Genomic DNA, 16,765 nt, shown 5'->3' with positions numbered 1-16,765 from the left:
AATGGAACTGCCGGCTTTATGTCGGGCCTCAAAACATACTGCGCTATATTTAGATGGCCTTATTAACCTCAAAGGGACCGATCGAGTTCGGGAACGGCGCCGTTTTGGGCGCAAGCGAATTTTGCGCATTTGGAGAGACAAAAAAAGGCGATAAGAGTACATGGAGTGCGATAAGGTCGGGTTTGGTGTGGAATGGTGGGTTGTTTTACGGTGATAATGGGTTGTTTTTTGATAAAGGTACTGGGGTTTGTGGTTTGAGGGTTTTTTGAAATGGGGTTTTATTTGAATTTGGCGCCGACTGACGTCAAGAAGAATTTGGAAAATTGTTAAAATAAGCAAAAAATGAGTAATTAATTTATAAAAAATACATTATTGAATCAAGTAGAATCCGCGGCTTAAAATATTTCCCCGAAATATATTATAATGAAAATAAAGAATTAGAAACATTAAGAAAAGAAGTTTAAAACCGCAGGCCAAAAGTTAAAAAACAAATTTTTAGTAAACAAAAAAAATTATATTATCGAGTCGAATAGAACTCACCGCTTAAGGTACTTCCCCGAGATCTTATAGTGATAAAAAGAAGAATTCAAAAAAGTAAAAAATAGAATTCAAGATGTAAGGTGGGATTTAAAAAATTAGTCTTTACCTAATAATAACAATCGTATTATTGAAACGAGTACACTCCGCACACACAAAGAAAACAAGATTGAAGATTTATTTAAGAGCTAAAAAATTGGCCTCTAGTTAACAATAAAAATTTCATTATAGAATCGAGTAGGACCCCGGTTTAAGATACTTCCCCCAGATTTTATAATAAAAAAAAGAGAATTAGAAAAAGTAAGAAAATGATATTCAAGATGTAAACTAAGAATTAAAAATATTGTCTTTAGCTAATACTCAAAATTGTATTATTGGAACGAGTACAATCTGCGGCTTAAGGTAGGTACTTTTCTAAGACTTCATAATGAAAAAAAAAAGAAAATAGAAAAATTAAGAAAGAAGAACCGAAGAATCATTTAAGAAGTAAAAGAAAGGCCTCTAGTTGTCAATAAAAATTGCGTTATTTCGTCGTGTAGAACTTGCAGCTTAAGATACTTACAATGAAAAAAAGGAGAATTAGACAAAATAAGACAATAAGATTCAAGTTATACGAGAAATCACATTATTCAATGAAGTACAATCCGTGGCTTAAACAACTTCCCTGAAATATTATGATAAAAAAAGAAGGATTAGAAAAAATAAGAAAGTAAAATTTGAAAAGTAGGATAAAAGTTAAAAAATAAATTTCTACTTAACAACAAAAGTTATATTATTGAGTCGAGTAGGACCTGGCGTCCAAGGTACTTCCCCGAGATTTTATAATAAAAAAATGAAAATTAGAAAAAGTAAGAAAATAATATTCAAGATGTAAAGTAGGAATAAATAACAATTGTCTTTAGCTAATACTCAAAATTGTATTATTGAAACGAGTACAATCTGCGGCTTAAGGTACTTCCCCAAAACTTTATAATAAAAAAAAAAAATTATACATGAAAAAAATAGGATTAGAAAAAATAAGAAAATAAGGTTTAAAAAGTAGGATAAAAGTTAAAAAATAAATTTCTACTCAACAACAAAAGTTATATTATTGAGTCGAGTAGGACCCGGCGTCCAAAGTACTTCCCCGAGATTTTATAATAAAAAAAGTGAAAATTAGAAAAAGTAAGAAAATAATATACAAGATGTAAAGTAGGAATAAATAACATAAAAAAAATGAAAATTAGAAAAAGTAGGAAAATAATATTCAAGATGTAAAGTAGGATTTAAAAAAAATTGTCTTTATCTAATACTCAAAATTGTAGTATTGAAACGAATACAATCTGCGGCTTAAGGTACTTCCCCAAGACCTTATATTGAAAAAAAAAAAATTGAAACATGGAAAAAATAGGATGAAAGAATAATTTAAGAACTAAAAGATGGGCCTCTTAACAATAAATAAATAAAAGTAATAATAAAAGTTAATAATAAAAATTACATTATTGGATCGAATAGGACTTCCAGTTTAAGATACTTCCCCGAGACCTAGAATGAAAAAAAGGAGAATTAGAAAAAACAAGAAAATAAGATTCAAGCTATACGAGAAATCACATTATTAAATGAAGTATAATCCGAGGCTTAAACAACTTCCCTGAAATATTATGATCAAAAAAGAAGGATTAGAAAAAATAAGAAAATAAGGTTTAAAATGTAGAATAAAAGTTAAAAAATAAATTTCTACTCAACAACAAAAGTTATATTATTGAGTCGAGTAGGACCTGGTGTCCAAGGTACTTCCCCGAGATTTATTAATAAAAAAATGAAAATTAGGAAAAGTAAGAAAATAATATTCAAGATGTAAAGTAGGAATAAATAACAATTGTTTTTTAGCTAATACTTAAAATTGTATTATTGAAACGAGAACAATCTGCGGCTTAAGGTACCTTCCCAAGACCTTATAATGAAAAAAAAAAATTGAAACATGAAGAAAATAGGATCGAAGAATTGTATAAGAACTAAAAGCTGGGCCTCTTAACAATAAATAAATAAAAATAATAATAAAAGTTAACAATAAAAATTACACTATTGGGTCGAGTAGGACTTGCAGCTTAAGATACTTCCCCGAGACTTACAATGAAAAAAAAACAGATTTAGAAAAAATAAGAAGATAAGATTTAAAAAGTAGGATAAAAGTTAAAAAATAAATTTCTACTCAACAACAAAAGTTATATTATAGAGTTGAGTAGGACTTGGCGTCCAAGGTACTTCCCCGAGATTTTATAATAAAAAAAAAAATTAGAAAAACTAAGAAAAAAAAATTCAAAATGTAAACTAGGAATAAATAACAATTGTCCGCAGCTTAAACAACTTCCATGAAATATTATAATGAAAAAAAGTAGATGTAGAAAAAATAAGAAAATAAGAATCAAGTTATGGGTTAGAAGCTAAAAAATTAGTTTCTAGTTAAGAATAAAAATCATATTATTGAATCCGCGACTTTAGTTACGTCCCTAAATATTATAACGAAAAACGATAATTAAAATATTTAAAAAAGTAGATTGAAGACTTTGAGCATAATTTAAAAAATAAATTTAACGTCAAATTGACAAATTTTAACACCCAACAAATTCAAGGCACCCTTGACAACTTTTTTGTCGATCATATGGTATTTTCATTTTTTACTTTGTATGAAATTTTAGGTTCTACCGCTATAAGTCAATGAAATAGAGAAAAAAATGTGGACGGAGCTGAGTTTAGCTTTTTTCCAAAGAGTCTTATAAGCAAACAGTAGTCCCACCCACCTCCCCCTCTTCATTTCAAGGACTGTTCTTAATATTGTTCAGTTTTACATTAATAATTATTATCCCCGCCCACCCGCCCCCTATTTTCTTAGATAGTATATCATTTGAAAAAATTAATCTTAACTGAACAAGTATTAGCCCCGCCCACCCTCCCTCTATTTTCTTACCTTTAGTGTCACAATTCATATATTTTTCGTGTTAAACTCTAGATATTAAAATAATAATAAAAAAAAGTAAAGGAAGTGAAATTTTCTAATAAAACTTTGTCAGAATGTTATTACCTCTTTAAAGGGAATAAATGCATTAATCTTGTTGCGTACCATATGTAAAACTAATAACATCAGTAATGCATTGTAGTGTCCCATTTCGAAATGAAATTTAGCGCCAAAAAACAAACAAAATCGCGAAAAAGTTTTAAAAGAAAGAAAATAACATTGAAGATTGATTTAAGAACTATAAAATAGACCTCCAGTTAGCGATAAAAGTAAAATTATTGACTGGAATAGAATCAGCAGGTTTAGAAAAATTAAGAAAATAAGACAAGTTGTAGGCTCGAAGCTCAAAAATGAGTTTCTAGTTAAGAATAAAAATTACATTATTGAATGATTTAGAATCGACGACTTAAACAACTTGCCTGAACTATTATAATGATAAAAAGAAGAATTAGAAAAATTAAGAAAACAAGTTTTAACACGTAGGCTAAAATTTAAATAATAAATTTTGAGTCATCAATAAAATTATATTATTAAATCGAGTAAGACTCGCCGCCCAAGTACTTCCCCGGTATTTGATAATAAAAAAAGAAGATTAGAAAATGTAAGAAAATAATATTCAAGATGTAAGCTAGGAATTAAAAATTTGGTCTTTAGCTGATAATGAAAATTGTATTATTGGAACAAATGTAATCCAAGGCTAAGCTACTTCCCCAAGACCTTATAGTGCAAAAAAAAAAAAATAGAAAAATTAAGAAAATAAAATTGAAGATTTGCAATTTATTTAATTTTCAAGTCTATATTTTTCACTTTTTCTACCTAAAGCTTCTCAAGTTTTCAATTTCTAAGTTTTAAATTTTTCGATTCTGTAATTTTTCATTTCTCTAAATTTTCGATTTGCAATTTTTTGTTTCGGTTTTTTATTTTCATTATTTTTACATTTTTGGATTTTCCAATGTTCTGATTTTAGAATTGTTTGCTCTATTTAAATTTTTTGTTTCACGTCTTTTATTTTCTTTGTTTTTTCAGTTTTTCGATGTTTTGATTTTTTATTTTTCTTTATCAGTATGAAATTTTTCAATTATTTGATTTGCAGTTTTTCGGTTTTTCAATTTTTGTATTCTTTAATTTTTCGTTTGTTCAACTTTGGACTTCTCAGTTTCTCGATTTTTCAATTTTTCATTTGTTTAATTTTTAATTTGCAATTTTTCTAGTTTTTGGTTTAAATACGTAATAATAATGATAATTTTTCAAAGTTTTCACTTTTTCAATTCTGGGATTTTAGAATTTTTCCATTTTTCAATTATCGGATTTTAAAACTTTTTCATTTATTTAAGTTAATTTTTCAATTTCTCGACATCTAATTTTTCAATTTTTCGATGTTTCAATGTTATGTTTTTCGACTTTACAACTTTGACGATTCCATAATTTTCCGATTTTAAAATTTTTGGGTTTTCCCATTTTTCGATCGATTCATTTCTTCTTCTTTCCAAATTTTTGATTCATTAATTTTTTAGTGTTTCAATTTTTCTGTTTTTCTTTGCCAATTTTCTTTTCTTCAGTTTTTCGATTTTTCAATATTTTAGTTCTTCGATTATTCAAAAATTTTCCAAAAAAAAAAGGTTAAAATTGTAGATTATCTTCAACCGAATACAAATCCGAAATCGCCTTCACGACATCTATTGGAATAAAGGTAATATATTATTATGGTTCCAAAATTTTCAAAAACTTCAAAAAAATGGTTAAAATTCCCGGTTCAATGGACAGAAAATTGGTGTCAAATTGTTGATAATCTTCCGCCAGTTACAAATCTGAAATCGCCGTCAGGATATGTGTTTCAATAAACACGAAAAGTGAATTCAAAATTTTCAAAATTTTTCCAAAAAGAAATGGTTAAAATCGGTTCAATCCACTGAAAATTGGTGTCAAATTGTAGATACTCTTCTGCCAATTACAAATCCGAAATCGTCTTCACGACATCTGTTAAAATAAAAGTAAAATATGATTCCAAAATTTTGAAAATTAAAAAAAAATGGTAAAAATTGGCTTAAAATTGGTGCCAAATTGTAGATAACCTTCCGCCAGTTACAAATCTGAAGTCGCCGTCGCGATATCTGATTGGATAAATACGATTTGTGAATTCAAAATTTTTGAAAATTTTCCAAAAAAAGTGGTTAAAATTTGTTCAATCGACCGAAAATTGGTATCAAATTCTTGATAATCTAAATCTTCCGCCAATTACAAATCCGAAATCGCCGTCACGATATCCGTTCCAATGAACACGAAAAGTGAAATAACAATTTTCAAAAATTTATCAAAAAAAAGGCTAAAATTGTGGTCAAACAGTATATAATCTTTCGCCAGTTACGAATCTAAAATCGCTATCACAACATATGCTCCAATAAACACGAAAAGTGAATTCAAAATTTTCAAAAATTTTCCAAACAAATGGTTAAAATCATTTCAATCGACCGAAAATTGTTGTCAAATTGTAGATAATTTTCCACCAGTTACAAATCTGAAATCGCTGTCAGGGTATCTGTTCCAATAAACACGAAAAGTGAACACAAAATTTTCAAAAATTTTCCAAAAAAAATGGTTAAAATAGGTTCAATCGACTGAAAATTGTTGTCAAATTGTAAATAATCTCCCTTCGGTTAGAAATCCGAAATCGCCTTCACGACATCTATTGAAATAAAGGTAATATATGGTTCAAAAATTTTCCAAAATTTTCCAAAAAAATTTGAACGTTTAGCGAACAAACTGAAAGCGGATTCGTATCTTGCAAGTGCCGGAGTACATTTTTGTATAACATTCAAAAATCATTTTAGAATACGGTTCATTGAGATGACTTGATCAAATTCTTGATGAAGATCAGTAGCCAAATTTTGGTCAGCATTTAACCATCTACATATTATAAAATTAAAAAATTAATAACATTCACAATCAGTTAAACAAATTAAGTTTGATTATAAAACTTAGAGCGGATTTCACCAACCTCAGTTAAAGTAACGAACAGTTAAAAACAATCGTTGTTATCATTATAATAATCATTTCTATGGATTTATTGTATCATTAACTTTAATTGAGTAGATTCTCTTATTTATCAATATAAAATCCAACTTCCGCTCCTTAGAACCAATAAGAATGAATGGGCAAAAAAGAATAGGGGTGAGTGGGTGGATTTTAGATTCTACCGATGTCAAAATAAAATTTAATTCCCATTTTAGAGCAAATAAAATAGGTCAATGAAAAAGAGGAAAAAAAAAAGGTGGGCGGAGTTGAGTTTAGCTTTTGTCTAAAGAGTTGCTGTTGAAATAATTATTAACTTACAACACGTGGTAGAAGTTCACTTATTCAGGATTAATTATTTAAATTCTAATATTTCGATCTAAATGGCTTAATGGTTTTCCTCAAGTTATTATGTACCTTTAGTACCTTCTCATTTGGTAATTTTAAAATATATACAATCAAACACATACAGATTATGTTCTTTACATTGATCAAAAATACGAAAATGTATGTGAAACTAGCGAACCCATTACTTTCAAGTTTAAGACATCTTTTAAGATCACAGTAAGAGTAGTAAATTGATACTTTCTATATGTCTTTTCATCCCTTCTAAAGAAACAGTGACGACATATCAGAAGATTTTTTCTTTAACGACTGTTATATTTAAATGAAATACGTTTCCCGCCATCAATCTCGCTATAGGTTGAAAGGTGATGATGCGAAATTGAGGTAATTTTTGCTTGCGGCTTCATACTTTGTTAAAATGTAAAAATAAAAACCGTCCCAAAACTAAAATACTTCTCATTTATTAATCAATATTCTCTGCAATTTTACATTTCGACATAACAAATATTAACAATGCTCTCAAATGAAAACACTCGACGAACCTTCCAGACGCTGCAGTTACAAAAATATAAGTCGGGAAGACTTCGTCCAATGCGCCAAACTTAAAGTGCAAGTGTTACAAAAATTAAAAAAAGTACGTTTATTAAAAATTTTAAAATACAAAACTAAGCAACAATAAATTAGGTATCTCCTTGCAACAATAAGACAGTAAAAATTAAATAGAATAAATGCGAAATAAAATCTTCGTTAGTTGAGAGACGGCGTCCCGAGCTCGTTCCATCGGATCTCTATGTTTGGCCACTTCGTCTGCAGGATGGTCAGCATCGGGTTCGACTCGCTGATGGCTCGTAGGTCGGACTCGAGGAGCACGCACTCGCCTATCCTGTATCGAATCTAAGAACACGATAATAATAATAAAACGGGAAAACGAAAACGTGGACACCGCTAATTCACCTGTCCGTCGAGGTTGCTCTGCGCCAAACCGTTATAATGCACAATTGAGAACAAGTCGGGCATTGGGTTATCCTCTTTGGGAAAAAACTCGTCCATAAAACTATTTAGTAAAATTATGCCTAAATTTTCCGGATCCAGTTTTTTCCTCATAATATCTACACTGGAAAACGTTTAAAATTAGAACGGTAATTAAAAGCACTTGGCACACTTTTATATAATAGTCACAGTACTGCCAACCACATGTTCAAATTTCAGGCAACTGTGATCCTATACTTTCAGCATTGTTTAAATATATTTTAGTTGGACAACCTAATACAAACTTTACTTCGCCTAAATTGTGAGCTTTGGGACAAGGAATCCAGGGGGCGTGGGACAAATTTTTTGTCAACGCGCATTTTCACTACGGGTATTAAGGCTTTGTTACTAAAAGACTTTAGTTTTACAAAATTTAGTAAAATTTAGGTTCGTGGTGTTACAAAATAATTACCATTTTTCGACTTTGCTTTTCTAGTTTTTCGATTTTTCATTTTCCAATTTTTTAATTTCTCAATTTTTTGGATATTTCTTTCAGTTATGAAATTTTTCAATATTTCGATTATTCGATTTTTGGATTTTTTTGATTTCTCGATTTTTTACTTTTTGGATTTTCAATTTATTGTTATACTTTAAATTTTTTAATTTTTCGGCTCTTTTATACTTCGATTTCTGAATTTTTCAAGTTTTCGATGTTTTTAAAATTCTAGGTTTTTCTCCTATATTTCAATTTTGAGAATTTTTAAATTTTCGATTTTCCAGTTCTTCCTTTTTGAAATGTTTCGATTTTTCAATTTTTTTATTTCTCGATTTATCGAATTCAGATGTTTCGTTGTTTTGATTGTTCAATTTCTCGATTTGTCAATTTTCTTTTCGGCTTCCGAGTCCTCAATTTCTCGATCCTCTGATTTTTCGATTTCTCGATGTCTCAGTGTTTGAATTTTTCCATGTTTCGATTATTGGATTTCTTGATGTTGCTAAATTTTCAGTTTTCCGATTTCTCAATTTATCTATTTTTGATTTTCCCACTTCTCAAATTTTCGATTTTTCGGTTCTTCAATTCTTCGATTTTTCGACTTCGCTTTGTTGGGTTTTCGATTTCTCAATTTTCCAATTGTTTAATTCCTCAATTTTTGGATATTTGTTTCAGTTTTAAGATTTTTCAATATTGCGATTCTTCGACTTTTCGACTTCTGGATTTTTCGTTTTTTCGACTCCTCGGATTATTCGATTTCTCGATGTCTTAGTTTTTGAATTTTACGATGTTTCGATTTTTTACTTTTCGGTTTCTCGATCTTTTTTTAAATTATCCGATTTTTCAATTTTTAAATTTTCGAGTTTCGCGATATTTTAATTTTTCAATGTTTTAAATTTTAGAGTTTTCGATTTCTCAGTTCTTCAATTTTTTAATTTTTCAAATTTTGACATTTAAAAATTTTCAGTTTTCCGATTTCTCAATTAATCAATTTTTTATTTTCCCATTTCTCGACTTCCCAAAGTTTCGATCTTACAGTTCTTCAGTTCAATTTTTTGATTTTTCAGGTTTCTGATTTTTCAATTTTTCGATTCTTCAATTTTTCTTCTATTTTTAAAGTTTTCGATATTTGAGTTTTGCCATTTTTTAGTATTTCGACTTTTCGAGTTCTGGATTTTTCGATTTCTAGACTTTTTACTTTTTGGGTTTTTAATTTTCCGTTTTTTAAACTTTGGATTTTTCAATTTTTCAATTTCTAGACTTTGCGACTTCTCGATTTTTCGATTTTTTTATTTTTCGATGTCTTAGTTTTTGAATTTTACGATGTTTCAATTTTTCGATTTTTTTTTAATTATCTGATTTTTCAATTTTCCAATTTCTGAATATTCGAGTTTCGATTTCTCGATTCGTTGATTTTTCAGTTTTTCGATTTTTGAATTTTTATTTTTTGGTTTTTTGATGTTTGGATTTCTACATTTTTCAATTTTACGATATTTTAATGTTTCAAATTTTCGATTTTTCAGTTCTTCAATATCTTTAAATTTTTAAAATTTTGACCTTCCTGAAGTTTTAGCTTTCGGATTTCTCAATTAATCTATTTTTTTATTTCCCCATTTCTCTACTTCCTAAAGTTTCGATCTTTCAGTACTTCAGTTCAATTTTTTAATTTTTCAGGTTTTTGATTTTTAAATTTTTCGATTTTTTGAGTTTGCTGTTTTGACTTTTCGGTTTCTTAATTTTTTAATTATCTAATTTTTGGATTTTTAGTTCAATTTTGTGACTTTACAGTTCGATTCTACTATTTTTCAATTTTTCGATTTGAGTTTTGGGATTTTTTAGTATTTCGATTTTTCGAGTTCAGGAGATTTTCAATTTTCCGTTTTTTAAACTTCAGATTTTTCAATTTTTCAATTTCTAGATTTTTCAATATTTCGATTCTTCGACTTTTCGATTTTCGATTTTCAGTTTTTCGTTTTTTAAACTTTAAATTTTTCAATTTTTCGATTGTTATACCTATGTTTCCATTTCTCAATTTTTCAACATTTCCATATTTTAATTTTCCAATTTTTAAATTTCTAGATTTTTCGATTTTTCCACTTCCCAACTTTTCGACTCCTCGATTTTTCAATTTATTGATTTTTCGATTTGTCGGTTTTTCGATTTTTTATTTTTCGGTTTCCCGATTTTTTTTTTGAATTATGTGATTTTTCGCCAATTTTTAAATTTTCGAGTTTCGATTTCTCGATTCCTTAATTTTTCAGTTCTTCCATTTTTAAATTTTAGAGTTTCGAATTTTTATTTTTTTGATTTTTAATGTTTGGATTTCTCCGTTTTTCAATTTTACAATATTTTAATTTTTCAATGTTTTCAATTTTAGATTTTTGGATTTTTCAGTTCTTCAATATTTTTTAATTTTTCAAATTTTGACGTTTCTAAATTTTCAGTTTTCGGATTTCTCAATTAATCTATTTTTTCTTTTTCCCATTTCTCCACTTCCCAAAGTTTCGATCTTTCACTTCTTCAGTTCAATTTTTTGATTTTTGGGGTTTTTGGTCTTTCAATTTTTCGATTCTTCAATTTTTCTTCTATTTTTCAATTTTTCGATATTTGAGTTTTGCCATTTTTTAGTATTTCGACTTTTCGAGTTCTGGATTTTTCGATTTCTCCACATTTTACTTTTAGGATTTTCAATTTTCCGTTTTTTAAATTTTAATTTTTCAATTTTTAAAATTTTAGGTTTTTCGATTTCTCGGGTTTTCAGTTCTTCTATATTTCAATTCTCGGAATTTTTAAATTTTGGATTTTTCATTTTTTTTTTAATTTTTTCGATTTTTCAATTAACCGATTGTTTAATTTCTCGATTTTTAAATTTTAGATTTTCCGATTTGTATTTTTTTGATGTTTGGATTTATCCATTTTTCAATTTTACGATATTTTAATTTTTCAATGTTTTAAATTTTGGATTTTTCGATTTTTCAGTTCTTCAATATTTTTTAATTTTTCAAATTTTAACGTTTCTGAATTTTCAGTTTTCGGATTTCTCAGTTAATTTATTTTTTATTTTCCCATTTTTCCACTTCCCAAAGTTTCGATCTTTCAGTTCTTCAGTTTTTCGATTTTTCAATTTTTCTTTTATTTTTCAATTTTTCGATATTTGAGTTTTGCCATTTTTTAGTATTTCGACTTTTCGAGTTCTGGATTTTTCGATTTCCCGACTTTTTACTTTTTAGATTTTCAACTTTCCGTTTTTTAAACTTTAGATTTTTCAATTTTTTAACTGTTTTATGCTTCGATTTCTCAATTTTTAACTTTTCGATATTTTTACTTTTCAATTTTTAAAATTTTAGGTTTTTCGATTTCTGGAGTTTTCAGTTCTTCTATATTTCAATTTTTCAATTTTCGGAAATTTTAAATTTTGGATTTTCCAATTTTTCGATGTTTCGATTTTTCAATTAACCGATTGTTCAATTTCTCGATTTTAAAATTTTAGACTTTCCAATTATTATTTTTTTGATTTTTTCATGTTTGGAGTTCTCAATTTTACAATTTTGCTATATTTGAATTTTTCAAAGTTTTAAATTTTCGATTTTGAGGATTTACTGTGTTATATTTTGTGATAAAATGTATTTCAGTTTCAAAGATAATATGTATTTAATGATTTACTACTGTTAATAAAAAAACGCCCTCTCGGCAAGCAATGTTTGTGCGGTTCGATTCACACACATTCACACGAGTTTATCTCTCCCTCTTTCGACAGCGCGGCGTTACATACCCATGTTCAGACTCGGTTCGGTCCGGTCTCGGTGACCTCGACACCAAACACCGACACCGAACTCATAGCTGCAACTCGACATCCTATTCCGGCGCGTATACGAGTTCTATAATACGACAAGAAACCTTTATTTGTTTTTGTGCAAATATGCGTGCTACTACATACATGAAACAGGTATGCACTACATATAAACATATACATATATGCATAAGTCTTCAATACGTACGTTTGCTTATTTTGTGACTGCTCCCTGTACAATGTACTGACTAATACGTCAGTTTACTACCTTATCGACATCCCGTGCTTACACACTATTTTTACCCCCTTTCGTAAGGTACCGCCACTTCAAAGTGAAGCGAGGGAGATATAAAATATATGTTCATTCTTTTATACATGGGCAAGTCATTCTCTGTATAGGTTGTCCAACTATAACATACTTAAACAATGCTTTTATATAATAGTCACAGTACTGCCAACCGCAAGTTCAAATTTCAGTCAACTGTGATTCCTGTACTTCGATTGAGTGTGATAAAAGTTACTGAAATCTCCGCATCTAAAAGTAGTGCCAGTGTCAATTTTAAATTAATAAAAATCTGACGCCACAAATGCAAGAAAATTAAAAAATTAATGGTTATTTGTTGAAAAGATTGGTCCACTTTTTGTTATTTACATTTAAAATAATTGGTCCATTGTAAAGACTTACGAAGCAGCGTAGGAAAATAAAATCGCCAACGCAAAACCACCAAAAAAGAAAATTTTAGCAACAGCTAGTTAGGTATTTTGGGGCTGTAAGGTTTTAGTAACCAAGTTTAAAAATTGACACTTTCACTAAAAAAAACGACGTAAATTTTAACAAAAACGATAAATTCTGTTGTAAACTTCAGGTTTTAACTTTAAGCGCTCATAAAAAAACAACGAATGACTATAAAAACTACAATTTCAACTTACTATGCTTCTTCACTGACTAGATCTAAAGCTTGGAGGACATCTTGTAGAAGCGACGAGCTAATAAAGTTGTTCCCATCGGGATCAAAATGCTTGAAGACACGTTTGGCCTGATCTGTCTTAGTTTCAGGGCTCACGAGCCTCCTCTCTGTACTGAATAATACTAAAATCCCCAATTAACACAAACTCAAAAACCTAACCTAAAAACCTCACCTGTTAGATGAGTATCCGACCCCAACACCCAAACTGGGTGTATGGGATTCTTATAAAACGACCCCACTGTACAATACCTCAAGTGCTCCATAGTTGTAATGAACCCAATTTGGCTCTGTTTCTCCAACCCCTTCAATTCTAAAATCAACGATTAACCTAGAAACCTTATTACAAAATTTCCATGATTATTTCTCCACAAATTTAGTAAAAATATAAATGAAACGAAACCTACTCAAGCCGCCGACGTCTTGTTCATGGTCCCACACATAAGTAGTCGCTCTACCTGTTATCATAAGATTGATTAAACTCTGGCTGCCGTAGCCATAAGTGTCGTCAATTAAAGGCTCAGAGATATCGTGCGAACTATCAGACTGGACGCGTTCTAAACCCTGGACAGACATTTTTAGAATAGTTATCACGAAAACTCGCAATACAGACCCTAGTCATAAGAACAGAGTATAAAAACACCAAAATGCCAAACTGCGACTTCAGCAGTTGTATATTATCCAAATAAAACTTCCTAACTTCCTCGACGTTCTGGAACGTGTGTATCCGCAAATTTTCGTGAAAAATAAAATCCTCGTGGAACAACGTCGGTTCTAGCTCGACTCCGTTCTCCTGGTGGTTGGAAAACAACCCATCACTCACATCGTTCACGTCACTATTCAAAAACACTATGTAATACTTCTGGTTGTGACACTGTTCCAAAATTTCACTCAACGCATTCACGAGGAGAATATTCTGCATGTCCGAGGTCACCTGAAACCAGCAATCAGCCACCTTGCAAGCCCAAACGCTACTTTACCTTCTCCCGAAACGATAAATCTTTGTATTTTAGTAGCAAATTTTTTAGAATGAACGCTTGTACGGGGGCTAGGATGGCGCAGGGGCCGCCTTCGGATTGCTCCAAGGCTGTGGGTTCGCTGCTACTGAAGTAGAAGCCTGGAAGAGAGGACGGCGTTACGGGTGGCAAATGAGGCCTTTATGGGTACCTTGGGACCAGCGCCTAAATATGTCAGGTTTGATGTCGTCGCCCCAGAGGAGTTTCTTCACGTTGGAGAGTTCGTGTTCATGCGAGGAGGGCGACATTTCGGCCATTTTCGGTATGAATGCCACGGGAAGTTCGAAAAATGATGGAATTTCTTATTAATAAGCACTCGATATTTGAGAGGTTAGGATAGGGCGACATTTGGGAAACGACATTTGGGGGTGCCAACGGTGCGGCGTGAAAGGTGCTAGGTGGAAGGCGGAAAAAATCTTTAAAATAATAATGCAAAAAGAAGATTGAATGCGTAAAAAGTACTAAAAAGCATTCGTGTTTTTCGTTATTGGCTTTTATTTCCACGGAGAATATAAAAATTTTGTGTGTGTGTTTTTTTAATATAACGGGTTGCCTATATTGTAAAATGCCTGTTATTTATTTATTTATTTATTTGTTTATTTATTTATTTACTATATTTTTCTGCAGCGAAAGTAAAGTACAATTTTGTAATGACTATCTGTGCTTTTATTAATGGCTACAAAATTCCAGTGGCGTAGACGAGCCAGCGATTAGTGGGTTAAGGGGACTCTCTAGACGAGGTATAAAATTTGTTTGGTTTTTTGTATGGAAAAATAATATTAATATAGATGTATCATATATCAAACTGCAGCTTTTTTCATATTCTACAGCACAGAGACCTGTTCAATCAACTAAAAAAATATGGCTGAGAAATATCGTAAAAAAATCACCATTGTATGTTTTCTTTTCAAGTTTTTTGAGTCACAACCATCATAGAATCGCTTGAAAATTCGCACATGGATAAAACATCACTTTTTACAGGGCGCAGAGTCATTAAATGTTTGTTAGTGGTACAATTTGTTTAAATAATAATGTGTTTATTAAAATCAAAATATACCATAAATTAATACAAAATATGTTGAATAATTTTAACAGGAATATCAGAGGAAAATTAATGATCTATTGGTTAGCAGAGTTTTTAACAAAAACTAACAATTATTGAAAAAAATGGGTATCAATTCGACAGAATTTGAGCAGTTAGTTCAGTATTTTGCCGATAGGAGCGCCACTAAAATTTACGGAAGCGACTTTCCAGGTAAAACTCTTATCGCCTGCTCTACCACAAGCTGATTGTTAGAGTTCTCGGCTGATTTTTCTAATTTATGGCAAGGAACTCAGTTTTATAACAAGCCGCCAGGACCGGCCGTCGTAATCTATTGTTAAGGAAATTAACTTTTACACAATGAGGTACTATCATAAAACCGAATTAAAACTGCGGAACTATAATATTTTTACTCCACTCAGGATCCTGAATTCAATACACATGATTACTAAAAATTCATTGTAATATTATTGTTAATATATATTTTGCTTTGTTAATTAATAAAACTAATAAACATATTTATAATAATAATAAAAAATATATAAAATACAGCTTTTGTTTAACACGTATAAGTAGCTAAGTGTATCTACTACTTATCCCAGAAAGGAGGTGTTTTAAAAATGCCCTACGCCCAGTAACTTCTCCCTTCATTGTTTACTCGAAAAAAGTTCTCGTATATGTTTTCATTTGCCGAGAGATCATTTTCAAAATATATTTATAATAAAAATATGCAAGTCTTGGTGATGGAAAATGTACTTCTAATAAATTATTAAAGTACATAAAGAAATAGAAACAAATTTTATTTATTTAAAAAAAATCTCTCGCAAAGGTAGGTTCCTCTTTCTTCTTGAATCAATTATTTCGGGCAATAATGCGCCAAAGTAAAATCTGCCAAGTTTATCTGCCATCTTTTTACATATATTTCTTCGTCTTTATAAATTTTTTCTATATTTATTCCTTTGGGTGTCCACACAACAAAATAAACTTGTGAAATACCCGTAACAAGCATTTGTCCCTGGACTTGAAAGTAGTAATCATGATTTTTTTTTAGTTTCAATTCTCTGTCTGTCAATGTACAAAATTTGATTATTTTTTTTCTAACCGCTTCTTCGGGAGACAAATCTTGTGATTTTGAAGGGCATTTAATTTCGACTAATGCACTCCTATCCTCTAGAACCCTGTCTGGACTAGCAGCCAAGTAAGTAAATTGTTTTGAAATAAACAAGCCACACCGTTCAGTTTTTATATTTTTATTTATTTCAAAACACTTGACAGCTTTTTCCTCACTTTGCTGTCCATAGTATGTATGACTATTACCTCTAAATGTACTGTATAACAGAGACTCCACAGTTTTAGCAATTGCTGTAGTCGGTCTAAGTTTGTAAATACGTCCAAAATTTGAAGCCATAACCCTAATTTCTCTTTCTTTTGCCCAAATGTGCCTGTTGTCTAGTGTCTACTTCAATTTGATCTAAATTCAAAGAAAATTTTCTCAAAAAAACCTCTTTGTCTGTCACAAATGTTTCTACATCCATGACAGGATTTTCTAAAGAATATTTAAACCATAATCGCATTCGGGACCAGCATACGTAAATTTTTTTACG

General features: G+C 30.0%; 1 protein-coding gene across 1 annotated transcript; it reads right to left on the bottom strand.

Moving 5' to 3' along the window:
- Positions 1-7,326: 7,326 nt before the first annotated feature.
- LOC135142633 (ubiquitin carboxyl-terminal hydrolase MINDY-3 homolog) lies at positions 7,327-14,507 on the bottom strand. The gene is made up of 8 exons (XM_064074377.1): positions 14,271-14,507; positions 14,084-14,220; positions 13,717-14,037; positions 13,511-13,667; positions 13,279-13,416; positions 13,069-13,228; positions 7,841-8,000; positions 7,327-7,780 (listed from the first exon to the last, which is right to left on the bottom strand). Exons 1-8 carry the CDS (start codon positions 14,374-14,376, stop codon positions 7,634-7,636), a joined length of 1,326 nt encoding a protein of 441 aa, XP_063930447.1. The 5' UTR covers positions 14,377-14,507; the 3' UTR covers positions 7,327-7,633.
- Positions 14,508-16,765: the final 2,258 nt, after the last annotated feature.

The sequence above is a fragment of the Zophobas morio genome, unplaced genomic scaffold, assembly GCF_036711695.1.
Source record: "Zophobas morio isolate AGI-343-1 ecotype UQ-CSIRO unplaced genomic scaffold, CSIRO_AGI_Zmor_V1 ptg000049l, whole genome shotgun sequence".
NCBI classification, from domain to species: Eukaryota; Metazoa; Arthropoda; class Insecta; order Coleoptera; family Tenebrionidae; genus Zophobas; species Zophobas morio.
Note: the sequence above shows the minus strand (reverse complement) of the source record. Positions and strands in the feature narration are given on the sequence as shown.